This window comes from Bombus vancouverensis, chromosome 10 (assembly GCF_051014615.1).
Source record: "Bombus vancouverensis nearcticus chromosome 10, iyBomVanc1_principal, whole genome shotgun sequence".
NCBI lineage: Eukaryota > Metazoa > Arthropoda > Insecta > Hymenoptera > Apidae > Bombus > Bombus vancouverensis.
In genome coordinates, this window is record NC_134920.1 from 3,247,228 (window position 1) to 3,260,299 (window position 13,072).

Sequence of the window (13,072 nt, forward strand, 5' to 3'; positions counted from 1 at the left end):
TCTGAATTCTCTATCATAGGAGGTTTACTGTATAGATAAAGCATTCATAGAACTCCCTGCAGAGCTCGAAGGCGATTTCGCGAATTCAATCATGTGCGAATTCATGTAGCAGGTTCGTGACATTTAGAAATTTGGCTAGTGTATCGGATACACAGTACATTAACTCCGTGATAAATTTTTCCAACTTCAAATCGTGCGAGGTGAGGATCTCGAATAATTTAGGAAACGTCTACGCTTCTCTCGATGACACAATTTCACACTGAATATACTTCTTTAAAATTGTCACCTCCCTTCAGAACGGCTATTAGAATTACTTCTGTAATACGATAACCGATATAGATCGCCAAATAAAGAATCTCACAGGCTTCCGTGTTTTCTGTACTTGAAAATGGATGCAACGATTAATAATATCGTAACCAGACGGTGGCGAGTAAATAAATAAACTGGGATAAGAAAATATGGACTGACGCGAACATGAGAGGGAATTTATCAGATTAGCATACACTTGCGCTTTTCGTAAGAGTGAGTGGAAAATTCAATTTGCACTTGTAGACGCGATTTAAATGAATGGCTGCCAAGAATGTTGACGTTCATTAATATCCGCTAACGTTCAGGTTCTACTTCACTAATTGTCGCTTACCGTCGAATTTATAATTACCAACCACGTTTCTGGGCGTAAATAATGCTTTGCGATATTTATGAAAAATTTAAATCATTCCGGATGTAATCGCAAAAACCACGTGGGATTGAATGTGTAATAAGGACTCGATTCTTTGTACAAAAAAGTAATTTTATTGTTTTAATACATTGTTTTAATACAAGTATGCAAATTTTTAACGATTTAATCTTCGACAACAAATCATTTCTCTCGAATAAAGTATATATTAGCAGTAAGTAAAAAAATTCGGCAAGCTAATGAAGCTGTTTCATAATTTTTAATTTTTCTCGAGTGGTAATTACAGGTTCCTTGGTACTCTTTCTCGCACTGCAGCCCCGTTAAAACTTCCCAACGACATACCCCGACTACAAACCCGGTTGCAATTATTCAGGCGTTGAATCGATACGACCAACAAAACTGCAACTACGGTGGACTTACTAGCTTTCGTTGCTAGCCATATCATTTAAGGGTTACGAAAAAATATTACGTTTAACAACTATATATTCTGTATTTCACTTGTAATTAAGAAGTCTCTTTTTATTTTGGAATTTTTATTAACTTCATTCTCTTTCATTCTCTTCTTCTTACGACGAGGTTTTAGCAATGCTATTCGCCGTACATCGACGTTGGAAGTGCGGTTGATTGAAAAGTGTAACCAGAAATGTTTCCAATCTTAAACCACGTTGTACACGTCGACCAGTCCTTCCCTTTGCCCTTGGTATCCAGATGGGAAACAGCATTTGTGCCAATCGTTGTCGCGTTTAATCGTACACGCTGTCCATCCTAATTATCCACCATATAATCTACTCGTCACCACCGGTCATAACTTCCATAAATTCTAAAACGAGAAATTAGAGTTTATGAGATCACGTGCCGGCTTGCAATCGTGTCGAAATGCACGGAAATCTGTGACATAACCTAGCAGGAATATAACTGCTCAAACTGTGTAACGTATGAGAGAACTGATTGCTCGGTAAATAGAGAAGTTTGGTGCATAAACGCGTTTCGTTTTTTCGCCTGAAGTGAAAACGCTTGAACTTGGTAGACGACAAGCTTTAATTAATTGACCAGACTGATGGATTCTTAGCAAACGACGTCGAAGCGTTCCCTATAATTTTCAATGTGCAACACAATTTCCTGCGTTAACTGTTCCTGACGTGGTACAGCTAGGTTTGCGTTGGTAATTAGATTGATTGACACGCTATGAAAATTCTAATTCTAATAAATTCTATGATAACGCCTACCATCGAAGTCAAGCGTTCCTGAACCATCGGCGTCGATCTCCTCGATCATCATGTCCAACTCCTGTGGTGTCAATTTATCGTCCAGCTCGTGAAGAATGTCACGAAACACTGCGGTTGTTATGTAGCCATTGCCTTCTTTGTCATATAAGCGAAATGCCTCGCGTAACTCCTGTTGCATCGCCTCCGAATCTTCCTCCACTAAGAATCTGGCAGCAAGGGTGCAGAACTCTTCGAATTCCAATTGTCCGGATCCTGTAATAGATGGAGTTTGGTGTGACATATTGTTAGACTATCATATAAAAATTTTGTTAAATGTCTATGGTATATGTCATTTGATTTTGTTTAAGTTTACTAATTGAGAAATTGTTGAATGATAAAATTTAGATAGCGATGAATTTTCTTATTATCTTCGTTTACTACCGTGATGATGCACAAAAATGATTTAATGTGCCAAGTTGTTGGATTGTCATATTAGGAACTTGCAATTATCTTTGCATGCTAGTTGTCTTTGGTATTAATTAGTTCTGTTTAGGATTAGTAGTTGAGAAGTTATTGAATGATAAAGTTTAGATAGCGATAGATATTTTTACCATCTTCGTCTACTTCTGTAATGATTTCCTTTAGCGTCTTCTCGCTCAACTCGTAGCCCAACATCGTCAATATGGTACCCACCATGTCGGTACCAATGCTACCCTTCTTGTCGTGGTCGAAGGCATCGAAGGCCTTTTTCAGCACTGTAAAATATAGGACTTATTTATTAATAATCGATTGTTTTAACCTTCCATTCGAATAAATGGAAGTGAAATACTTACGAGCAATTTGATCCTTGGTCAGATCATCCTGAAATCACGTATTGTTTTCATTATTCTCACTTGTCATAATATCTTAAAAGAGAACAATAAAGAAAGTAACTCGAAATATACTCAAAAAATGTTATGAGAAAAAATTTTAGAATATTGATAATGTTCAAACGTTGAATCTTTATTCATGACAACGTACCATGTTGATATGATAATCAGATACACGACTTTAAACTCTGCTGTTAACACACGACAGCATCGACGGTTTATCCGGGTATGCACCAGATTCTGGCTGTGGACTTCTGTTTTATGTGGACATTAGGATGATCTGGCACGTGATTGACCGGGTAATATCTACGTAGGAACTCTAGCGGTTTTCAAATTCATCGAGGACACTCCCCACTCTGCATTTCCACGGAAGCGGAGCTTCAATTGTGTGAAATTCGAGGCAACGTACTCAATTTGCTATTCTATCTTGGATCGTTTCATTGCCATTGTCAGATTAACACTGTTTCAAATGGGAGTAACATATAGGTGGCTTTTTTTATATATTGCTCGAATTGAAGTATTTTAAATTTAACTACGATATTCCAAATCATGTTTCAGATAGTTTATTTATTCTTTTATTCAATTATTTAAACCCCTGTGAGGTTTCAATCTACATCTACATTTTATTGAAAAAGATTCGTTTTCTCTCGTTACGTATTTGACGTTCATTATAAAGAATTATCAACAATCGTGACTACATAAATATGAAAGTTCCACTGAAATTTAATAAGAGTGAATTTGGTATCACATACAGCTGCCTCGGAAACTAACTATCTTATATTTAAACTTCTAACGGGATCATTAACTTATTTTCCGAGGCGACTGTATATAGAATTTTTTATTTCTCATACGCGTAATTACAGATATCAATGTCCAACAAATCATCGCAATGCTCTTGTTTACCATAATTTTGTAGTAACCTCGATACGTTTCAATTATTTATAATTCAATCCACGCGACGTGAAATTACATCATCGATCGGTATTCACCATATTTATCGCGACCGCCAGCGTAATAACTCGCCGCAGGGAGAATCCTTTATATTCTGTAAAAGCTTCGTTTCGCAAGAATCTCTCAACCACTAGCCTTTATCGCTAGAGCTTCCGCGACTCTATAACTCGCGATTCATGATCAATGTGTCGAGAAAAAACGGCACGACAATAGACGAAGTTGGCTCATGATGATATCCTGCACAATCTTCGGAGACAATTCGACGTAATAAACGTATCCGTCGTATTCTTAGGAAGCTAATTATACACTCATAATATGCACCTAGAGCTAGCCATTATATTTCGAGGGTATTAGCGCCGGTTTTCATCTTTCACAACACATTGTTCAATTCCTAGCGAAAATTCCTTGCTCTTTCAACGATCATGACTAACGCGCTCTTTAGCACGGGCTAATTTTAAAACTATATTTACTCGAGGGCACACGTGTTATTACACGAGCGGATTTAAGCATTCCTTATAATATGATTTCGAGGTAACGGTACTTAATTCGATAATGGTAATATTATTGGGTATTGTGTGATATTAAGAACTCGTAAAAGGGACTGAATATTCAACCTAGGATATTCATTTAAATCCAAATAAATGTATACGTCCAAATAAATAAATGGATCTTTAATTGGATTAAGATTTATCGTTAATAGTTTTCTTCTTTATTGGAGAATTGTGCAATCCAAGTGTTAATGGCATTATGTAATTTATAATTCAATTATATACATTATAACAGAGGAAGAAATAAATTACACGAATTGTGTTTGCTATTTTTTTGTACTTTTATTATACATACAATCTTATGTAAATTTCGTTAATCTTAAATGTACGGTTTTACAATTATACTCAATTGTTTATGAGTATTATGACTGTTACAGACGATCGTAGGTTTCGTAGGCAAAGTATAAAGATTAGAAACTCATCTCTAAATATAAGTAATACCTAATTCCATTTCACTAAGCTTCACGCGATCTCTCATCTTCCCTTAGTCGGCATATAATGAGCAAAACTAGAAACTACTTTGCTCGGTGATAATTACGTAGAAACGACAATTTATATCGGTCGATATAAACCTGTTTCCAGATACATACTATGCCTCGCGAGAGACCCGCGAAAACTCATCCGTTTAATCCCAGCATAGATAGAAATACATTTTAGCCGATTGTGAATCCAAAAGCGACCCACACGTCAAAAATACTTTCTCAACTGCATCTACCCTTACTCCTCCCTAATAGACATCACCTACGAACTTTTTACATCATACTTTGCCAACAGTGTCTCGATAAATCGCATATTCCACGTGTGTAGGACGGACGGTAGCCTCGTTTGTATGCGTTTTCGTGGTGACAAACACGAGGGACGACCGCCTCGTGCCAAGCTGATAATTTAGCCTGTCATGACCTCCATGAATTCTGCAACGTGAAACGAACTTTGTTCGACACTGATTTACAAATTCTTAGTGTAACATGATCTCTGTACCGGATTGGTCTAAAATTTCTTTACGATATACCAGGCGAGAGCGATACAGCGCGATTTTAATCCTCGTATATTATTGTTGAGTTATAGATGACTGTAATAATTTATCATATTTTACATTCTCCACAATAGAGATTCGTAATAAAATGAGATTAAATTAGGAGTTGTCTGATACCAGAGTTAAATTAAAGGTTTAAACAGGAACATTTGTTGAAGGTCTTGTACTCAATACGTGTTTTGTAGAAGAAATTTAAATATTGGGAAATGTCTCCAATTTATGTATGTGTTTCGCCTCGGCAAAATGTATATTATAAACTAGCTCTCTATTGCTTTTACAATCGCGCTATATTATTTTCGTTTATGGTAAAACTCCATTTATCTGAACCCTTTTTCTTCTTTTATGTTTTACTTCGCATCGATATCGTGGTCTTTAACGATTATGTTTGATTCGTGTGAGTTAGATTTTGTTGAACACAATGATTTCTTTAAACTAGCTTATTGTATTTCTAATATCGTCTTACATCTTAAGTTTGTCTGGTTTAATGTCATATATATCTTTAAAGCTCCATTCGTTTTGAACTCGTTGAACTCATTGAGTTCGTATAAATTTTCAGATAAGAGTTTAAATAAACGGATTTCTAGTACATTTCACGTACCCTCAAAGTCGACCGTTCCTGAACCATCAGCGTCCACCTCATCGATGATCATGTCCAACTCCTCGGGAGATAGTGCGTCGTCTAGTTCATGAAGAATGTCCCTAAACACATCGGTGGTAATATAACCGTTTCCCTCTCGATCGTACAAGCGGAAAGCTTCGCGTAACTCCTGCTGCATTGCCTCCATATCAGTGTCCTCCTCCATGAATTGGGAGGCCAGGCTACAAAATTCTTGGAAACCAATTTCTCCAGATCCTACGAAACGAAGACGATCAATATGTTTTACGTTGATTGTTTAATTTCGAAGAATCCAAACATTGTAGTTTGTTAATTTACCAAAAGGGTCGTATTCAGAAATGGTCAAATGCAATTGATCAGTTGGTATTCTCATACCCATCATTCCAAGAATGGTACCGACCGAGTCGGTGCTGATGATTCCCTTTTTGTCAGGATCGAATGCATCGAATCCCATTTTCAGTTCTGCGAGGTTGAAAATTTTAGAAAACAGGAAAGTAACTTTATATCGTAAGATTTGAAAAAGTTGGATGCAATAAAAAAATTGACTATGCTATGCTATGAAATCGACACTCACGTGAAATTTGATCCTTGCTAAGTTGAATGTCATCCTAGAAAAGTGAAAAATCGATTCACATTTATTAAAACCTCATTTTCTAATTATAATATATATTGGAAATTAGTATTTTCAACTAAATAAGAGATCACCCAAACTTTGTCACACTGCATCAAAAAAATGATCGATTTTCATAATTACATATCACTAACGTTCTTTGATCTGTTATTAAATTTAATAGTCGGATAGCTCGCGTTCAACGATCCCTTTGATAATTACCATTATGTCGGTGATTCGATATATTAACGATTATGTTCGTCCGAACTAATCACAGTTATAACAGAAGCAAATGATTAACAGTTCCCGTCTGAGCAATCGCTTCTGAACAACTTACTGTACCGATGAAAATGTCACACTGAGCCTTAGTAAACTAATTAGTAGAGCTACACAGACGCAATCTCGCATTCTTATTAGCGTCGATAGACAATCACCAATCATTTGACGACCTAAAGACACTATAAAAAGATTCTTAATCGGGACCCTTTCATGGTTTGTACTTTGCGAAACGTATAGTCTGGTGGCGCAACCAGTGAATGACAAACTACATCGGCGTTTAAATCGATTGTTCTTTCCTTATTGTTTCATCTTGTTTACATGTTATTAATAACACATACACTTTGCCAATATTAATCTTCCTAATTTATCTTTCCACATTTGATTTGTGGAATCATTGAAATTTACATTTATATGATTTTTGTATTTTAAATCAAGATTCATATTATCCAATATCTTTGTCGTTGTCTTTTCCTGCTAGAGGATATAATGTAGAAGCTAATCAAATAATTTTTTTTGTAATTAAGAGATTGAAAAAGTGGAATTGAAAAATTGCGAAAAGGAGAAAAAAAAATCCTCCTACATTATGATCAGTAGATTATGGCTGTTAATGTTAATTCATATCTTTATGAACACACTTAAAGAAATGGAACATAAATATTATAGGAACTCATTTCATCCTCTAAATATCATGTATGTATAGTGAATATAATACTTTACCTTAGGTATTTGGTATATTTTCGTAGAATATCATGCATTCCAATCATTTCTGCATCGTATAAAATAGGCAAACATTCGCAGTACAGTAATGACAATTTTCTATCAAGGATATATAAGATATAAAAATAAAATAAATATACAAATTTATTAACATATATAATAGAATCAGTATATATCAAATTAATTGAATATAAATATCACAATAATTCATCAAATATTTGTATTTCATACATTAATTCTAATGTCAAAAAAAAAAAAAAAAAAATGTCGAAAGAATGAGATTCACTCGGAGTAGAGATAAACTAGCGTAAAGACAATAGAAAATGTATTTAATCATGGTTCATCGGGGTGCAAAGAAGTCGATTTATCACAAAGGGAGAAATGGGACGTGTTAGGTATGGTGTTACATCATTTGGCAATGTCAAGCTCACGCAAATCCGGAACTGCTATTGGCAGTGCACGTAGAAAGCTAGTGACGTGTCATTGCGTATAGCCGGTCATTTCCACGGCACTCGGTGGGCGAACACGCAAACAGTTATACTGATTGCAGCGTGCTCCAACAGTACAGTGGTTTGATATTGGCATTGCGTCCTTTTAGAGAATTGCAGTGGATTGCCAGCCACTCGTGGCAGTAAAAAAGCTCGAGCTGGCAGCCGCTTCTAAGAAGCAGACACGAAGCTGACTGACCTCCTTAGCCAATCAGGTAGAGCTTCGACGTGCTATGCCGAACTACTGACCTAATCATCAAAAATAAACGACAGAGACTGGCCAATGATAATAATCGACGTTAGAACAAACATTTTTGCAATGATACAAGGAACGATAATAGAACGAAACACGTTTCGTAAATTAAACTAAAATTTTATTTATGATATATATATATATTTATATATATATATATATATTTATATTTATATATATATATTTCCAATTATCGACATCTTTTAGTGGTTCAATCTTCTTGTTTACACATGATCACTGAAATTGACATTGACACGCGTACCTCTCGGCCGGCAGCCAAATTTTACAGAATTCGATCCAATGAGAAGAGATTCAACTGTGTAACTTCACATTGCAAAATATGTAGTATGTGTCAGTAAACGACTTTGAAATCATTACTCAATTGTTATAAAATGGCTAATGATCTAGTGGGCATCAGCTATTACGGAATTTAAGTTAAAAACTTCATAATCACGGTCGTCCTTTGTATCTATTCCCCAAGAGACGGAAGGAATTAAGTTGGAAGGATGTGGTGGTAATGGAGGAGCAATTGATTTCTGTTTCTCCAGCTCGCTCTTCAGTTTCCAAAAAGCTAGTTGCGACTCTATTGTCTCAACCTCTGACACGTAACTATTTCTGTCGCTTTGAGAGCTTGTTCTAGATATTCTCGATCTTCGAGGAAGCAGCATTCTCTCCGGAGGCAAAGGCGTAACGTAGCCATCCTCGTAAAGCTTGCTAACGTAAGAAACAGAGATTGATTTTCTCTGTTTCTCCTCATCCATATCGACGCCCTTTGGAAGCACAATGGCGTCCACGTTCCTGCGTTTCACCAACATGATTCGTTTGTTACCGCGAAGCAATGTTGGGTATCGCCTTATTAGCAGGAACGAGAGGAAAGCACCGACGAAGAACAGTAGAATTAACGACGATATCAATAGAGGGAAGACCAAGCTCTTGTCTGCGTTCGTCAACCAGGTCCTGTACTCGTAAGTGGGCCTAGTAGTTACAGCCAAACAGTTCAACGGTGATACGTTGTCTCCGTTATCGTCAAGCAAACAGATAGTATATGTTGCCTGCGAATCGATATTCTGCAGCAGATAAGAGTACTTCACATTCTTTGCACAGCCGAGCGAGCTGTCGACGTTATTGTTGTCGAACCAGAGCAGCGTGATTTCTTTGTTCAGGTCGGGCAGATTCACGAGTATGCTGCGGTCTAAGACCTTCGAGACATAGAAATGGGGAAATCGCGGAGGAAACTGAAGAACATCGGTGGATAAAAGTTTGCGTGTATTAGCAGTTTGTATATATGTATAGGTGAGACTGCAATTTACGTGGACCATCCTATTGGTTGTATCTGGTGTCTGGGTGGTTTGATTGGTTATACCTTTAGTCGGAGTAATAGTAGTAGTTTGGATCCAATCGTGTTTAGTAGATTTAAGTGTCGTGGTAGATATGGTGGAATTGATGGTTGACTGAGAACAGAAATCCACTGTCGTAAATGGCTTCCCGGCTTTTTCCTGAGGCGTTTTACAAATTGGAATTTTTCTATCCGAATTTACTACATTCGACTGGTCCATACAGATATACTGATTTTGCATGAAATCCTGTAACCATTTTAAACTACAATCGCAGTGCCAAGGATTGTCGTACATAAACATACCAAAGCATTTATTCGAATCAACCACGTGGTCTAGCAGTCCCTGTGGTAACGAGACAATATTGTTGCTGTACAGCGTTATTTGCAATATGGATGAAGCCATCGATTGCAAAGTATCTTGCGACACTGTCTCAATGTTCGAGGCGTGCAGATAAAGCGATTTCACCATTGGCACACCGACGAACAATTCAGCATCGATCACGGATATGGAGTTCCCCCATAAAGACAATAATTCAAGCTTTGACAACGCGTTTCCGCCTGTTATGTTTCGAAGCACCTTTCGATCGTCGATGGCTTGGCGCAGGTCCAGCGTGGTCAAAGAACCCGCCACCTCTTCGAGCAAATTAAATTCAGCCGACTTGACGATATTTTCGTTAATACTCAACACCTCTAACATTTTAAGGTGACGGAACATCGCCTTGCGCAAAGAGACGAGTTCGTTGTTGATCATAGAGATCTTCTTCGTCTGTTCATAAATGGACGACGAAAACGCGTTATCCTCTATTTTGCTGAGGAAGCAACGCTCGAACGTCAACTCTTCGATCGACAAGTTGGTGCACAGCCAATTCTTCCGAAGCATGTTCTCGGGGAATTTGCATTTGATAAGTGACAATTTCACGGATGTTGTATCCTTGCAGATAGCCTACACGAAATATATAATATACGATAAACTAGTTGATACGTCATTTGGGCTAACGAGACAGAAATATTGCTTTCGTTGTTGTTTTTATTAAATACCTTGAAATTGTTCTCGATGAACTCTGACACCACTGTTCCAGAATCTTGCGGGATAGACGAACAGGTTATTGTATTACATGATGGACCAGTTTGACAATAGGTCTTACCAGTTTTGTGTTGCATAGTGTCATTCAAACTGTGTTGGGACAATGTTGAATTTTCCTTTATAGCGCTATTTAGATCTTGAATGAAAACGTTGTTCTCCATTATCTTATAATCCATCGTATCCCAAAATATGTAGCACAGGCAGAATAAAAGTGCAATTACTCCAAACAACGAAACGGGCACTAGAAGCTTTCGCCATCCTAAACTGTATTCGTTAATGCGTTAAATAATTATTAATTAAATAATTATGCGTTAAAAATTATTCACGAATAGGAATGAATTGTTATTATTCATTAATGAATGATGAATATGAAGATTTTTTGTATAATACCTCAGTAAATCCTGAGATCTGGAAACCAAGGTGGAGGATATTTGTAATTTTTTAGCGAACATGTCGATACTGCACTGCGAAACGATAGTCGTGACTATGTGACGAATCTAGAAACATAATCCAATTGTATTAGGACGCATGGCAATCGTATCTACGTTTCGAATTGATTAATTTTATCACACGCATTATTAGATATATTTGAACTGGGACTCTTAGGGAAAAAGGTTGCACAAATTATCAACTATCCTTTTCAATTGCTCGCTAATTTGATAGTTTACTAATTCAAATAATTTTTAACAAGTTGCCATTATCGCAGCAGATACGTCGAAATAGATAAAATATAAATTGATTTAGGATCTATTATGGAAAGCTTCCATCAAGCACATGTGGAAGGTAAGAGCCGCTTCGCATTCGTCGTCTGTTCCTCCAACTAAAACAAAGAGATACAAATTATTTTTAAGATTTTCACTATGATAAAATATGAATTATTATTACAGAATAAATATACTTACGCGAATCTGCACATGTTTGCAAGGCATTAGCGAAAAACGGATTGGCGTCTATGTGACCGTGATGCATTCCGTGCATACGATCTATCATTGTTTGTACATTCATAGTAGATCCTGACATCTGAAGTATAAATGAATCAGAAAACGTGTTAATTTCTTGGTTATATTTATATATAAAATTATTTTTACGTCGCCATGTTGTTGGAAGGCGCAAGCTAAGAAACATCCGATATTTCTGAAGTCTTCTCTATTGCTGTCTAGTAATTTGATTGTCTCAACCGGTGAACTATCAAGTATCATCAATTCTTCTGTAATTTTTTTAATGATTTTATTATAAATGTAATAATTGTTTCACTTATGATAATTAACTCACTAGTTGTTATGTTTTCACGATCCATACAATCATGTATTATTTCGGGAGGAAAAGGTGGACGTTTCGCGTGTGACACAATTACATTTTGACTGAAAAGACCCTGAAAGTAGATAACTTTGAATATTTTGAAACGACAGACATCGTATTGTTTATACTGTTTGAAAATAGGATATATTTATTCTTACGCAATAGAGGATAAACGAAGCAAGAAAAGCTGAATTCTTCATGTTTCAAAACTTATGTTGAATCTCCTCGCGAAGTAAGGAACCGACTAAACTAATTGTAGGATTGTTAGCGTTACCTTTTATACGTTCACTTTTAAGAATTTTGCCTTTAAATACTTATGTGTTTGACAATATGTACGTGACAACCGTGTTAGATTTGTATCAGAAGAGATAATTACAACGATTTTGTACAATGCATGTGCTTACACTTGCCACGTATAATTGCAATAGTTGATTGTAGTTATATAATCTGTAATAAGCGTCGAAAGAATTATTCACGGTGAATAAAAAACATCAACGAGTTAAATATGGTTTCTGACTATCCAGAGATCAAGTAGAATTTTCATAAAAAGGGATATGAAAGAAATATTACATAAATCTGTATATATTTTTCTTTCGATAATAAAGTATAGCAAGCAGACAATTGCATACTTGAGTCATCGTCTAATTCTCCGCGTTTTAATCCGTGGATATACAATACAAAATATGTCCATCGATAATATCAAATTCTTGTATAAAGGCAGTTTAAAACGCAGTCAGAAGTACAATGGCTTACGAAAGTATTTGGATCCTTACATAAAATGTTCTGCAGTTTTATTAGCGCTATAATGAAACACATAATTATATTCGTAAAATTTGAAATCAATCTGAAAATGCACATAGAAGTTATAAGATATTTATTACCAACATATACATATTCAGTAAGAAATTAGTATACGTATAAAAATGAATGTTCATCTTGTCCCACTGAATATTGATTCTTACTAGTACAATAAATACTTGACTGTCTAAATATTTTTGTAATCTATGCGAACTATACGTTTATATTCGGTATCATGCAGCAGTAACGTGTGTGTACATTTTCAGATTTATTTCAAGCTTTACTAGCACCATCATGATGCTCGAGTTTC

General features: G+C 36.1%; 3 protein-coding genes across 6 annotated transcripts; all 3 read right to left on the reverse strand.

Moving 5' to 3' along the window:
* Positions 1 to 1,146: 1,146 nt before the first annotated feature.
* Positions 1,147 to 6,943, reverse strand: LOC117159185 (troponin C, isoallergen Bla g 6.0201-like). Of its 3 annotated transcripts, XM_076621998.1 has the most exons (7): positions 6,731 to 6,889; positions 6,473 to 6,506; positions 6,217 to 6,360; positions 5,881 to 6,135; positions 2,493 to 2,636; positions 1,903 to 2,154; positions 1,147 to 1,496 (listed from the first exon to the last, which is right to left on the reverse strand). In XM_076621998.1, the coding sequence occupies exons 1-7, from the start codon at positions 6,731 to 6,733 to the stop codon at positions 1,462 to 1,464; spliced, it is 867 nt and encodes a 288-aa protein (XP_076478113.1). In that variant the 5' UTR covers positions 6,734 to 6,889; the 3' UTR covers positions 1,147 to 1,461. The 3 variants fall into 3 exon arrangements, with proteins under 3 accessions (XP_076478113.1, XP_033194685.1, XP_033194686.1); XM_033338794.2 differs by lacking the exons at positions 5,881 to 6,135; positions 6,217 to 6,360; positions 6,473 to 6,506; positions 6,731 to 6,889 and adding exons at positions 2,715 to 2,742; positions 2,902 to 3,055; XM_033338795.2 differs by lacking the exons at positions 1,147 to 1,496; positions 1,903 to 2,154; positions 2,493 to 2,636 and adding an exon at positions 4,507 to 5,160 and having other exon boundaries at positions 6,731 to 6,943.
* A 687-nt stretch (positions 6,944 to 7,630) lies between these two features.
* Positions 7,631 to 11,183, reverse strand: LOC117159182 (uncharacterized). Of its 2 annotated transcripts, XM_076621992.1 has the most exons (4): positions 11,056 to 11,183; positions 10,727 to 10,929; positions 10,620 to 10,663; positions 7,631 to 10,524 (listed from the first exon to the last, which is right to left on the reverse strand). In XM_076621992.1, the coding sequence occupies exons 1-4, from the start codon at positions 11,115 to 11,117 to the stop codon at positions 8,650 to 8,652; spliced, it is 2,184 nt and encodes a 727-aa protein (XP_076478107.1). In that variant the 5' UTR covers positions 11,118 to 11,183; the 3' UTR covers positions 7,631 to 8,649. The 2 variants fall into 2 exon arrangements, with proteins under 2 accessions (XP_076478107.1, XP_033194676.1); XM_033338785.2 differs by having other exon boundaries at positions 10,620 to 10,929.
* A 119-nt stretch (positions 11,184 to 11,302) lies between these two features.
* Positions 11,303 to 12,257, reverse strand: Obp12 (odorant binding protein 12). The gene is made up of 5 exons (XM_033338796.2): positions 12,123 to 12,257; positions 11,938 to 12,037; positions 11,754 to 11,872; positions 11,568 to 11,685; positions 11,303 to 11,485 (listed from the first exon to the last, which is right to left on the reverse strand). Exons 1-5 carry the CDS (start codon positions 12,162 to 12,164, stop codon positions 11,406 to 11,408), a joined length of 459 nt encoding a protein of 152 aa, XP_033194687.1. The 5' UTR covers positions 12,165 to 12,257; the 3' UTR covers positions 11,303 to 11,405.
* Positions 12,258 to 13,072: the final 815 nt, after the last annotated feature.

Bases quoted from the DNA above. Each gene is read 5' to 3' on its own strand.
- LOC117159182 (XM_033338785.2), bottom strand. From the start codon at position 11,117: ATGTTCGCTAAAAAATTACAAATATCCTCCACCTTGGTTTCCAGATCT. The intron at 10,930-11,055 runs GTATTATACAAA...TAACGAATACAG, and splicing joins AGATCTCAGGATTTACTGAG to TTTAGGATGGCGAAAGCTTC. The intron at 10,525-10,619 runs GTATTTAATAAA...TATTTCGTGTAG, and splicing joins TCATCGAGAACAATTTCAAG to GCTATCTGCAAGGATACAAC.
- LOC117159185 (XM_076621998.1), bottom strand. The intron at 6,361-6,472 runs GTGAGTGTCGAT...TCAACCTCGCAG, and splicing joins TAGCAAGGATCAAATTTCAC to AACTGAAAATGGGATTCGAT. The intron at 1,497-1,902 runs GTAGGCGTTATC...TTCTCGTTTTAG, and splicing joins AGGAACGCTTGACTTCGATG to AATTTATGGAAGTTATGACC.
- Obp12 (XM_033338796.2), bottom strand. From the start codon at position 12,164: ATGAAGAATTCAGCTTTTCTTGCTTCGTTTATCCTCTATTGC. The intron at 11,873-11,937 runs GTGAGTTAATTA...AAAAAATTACAG, and splicing joins TCGTGAAAACATAACAACTA to AAGAATTGATGATACTTGAT. The intron at 11,486-11,567 runs GTAAGTATATTT...TCTTTGTTTTAG, and splicing joins GCAAACATGTGCAGATTCGC to TTGGAGGAACAGACGACGAA.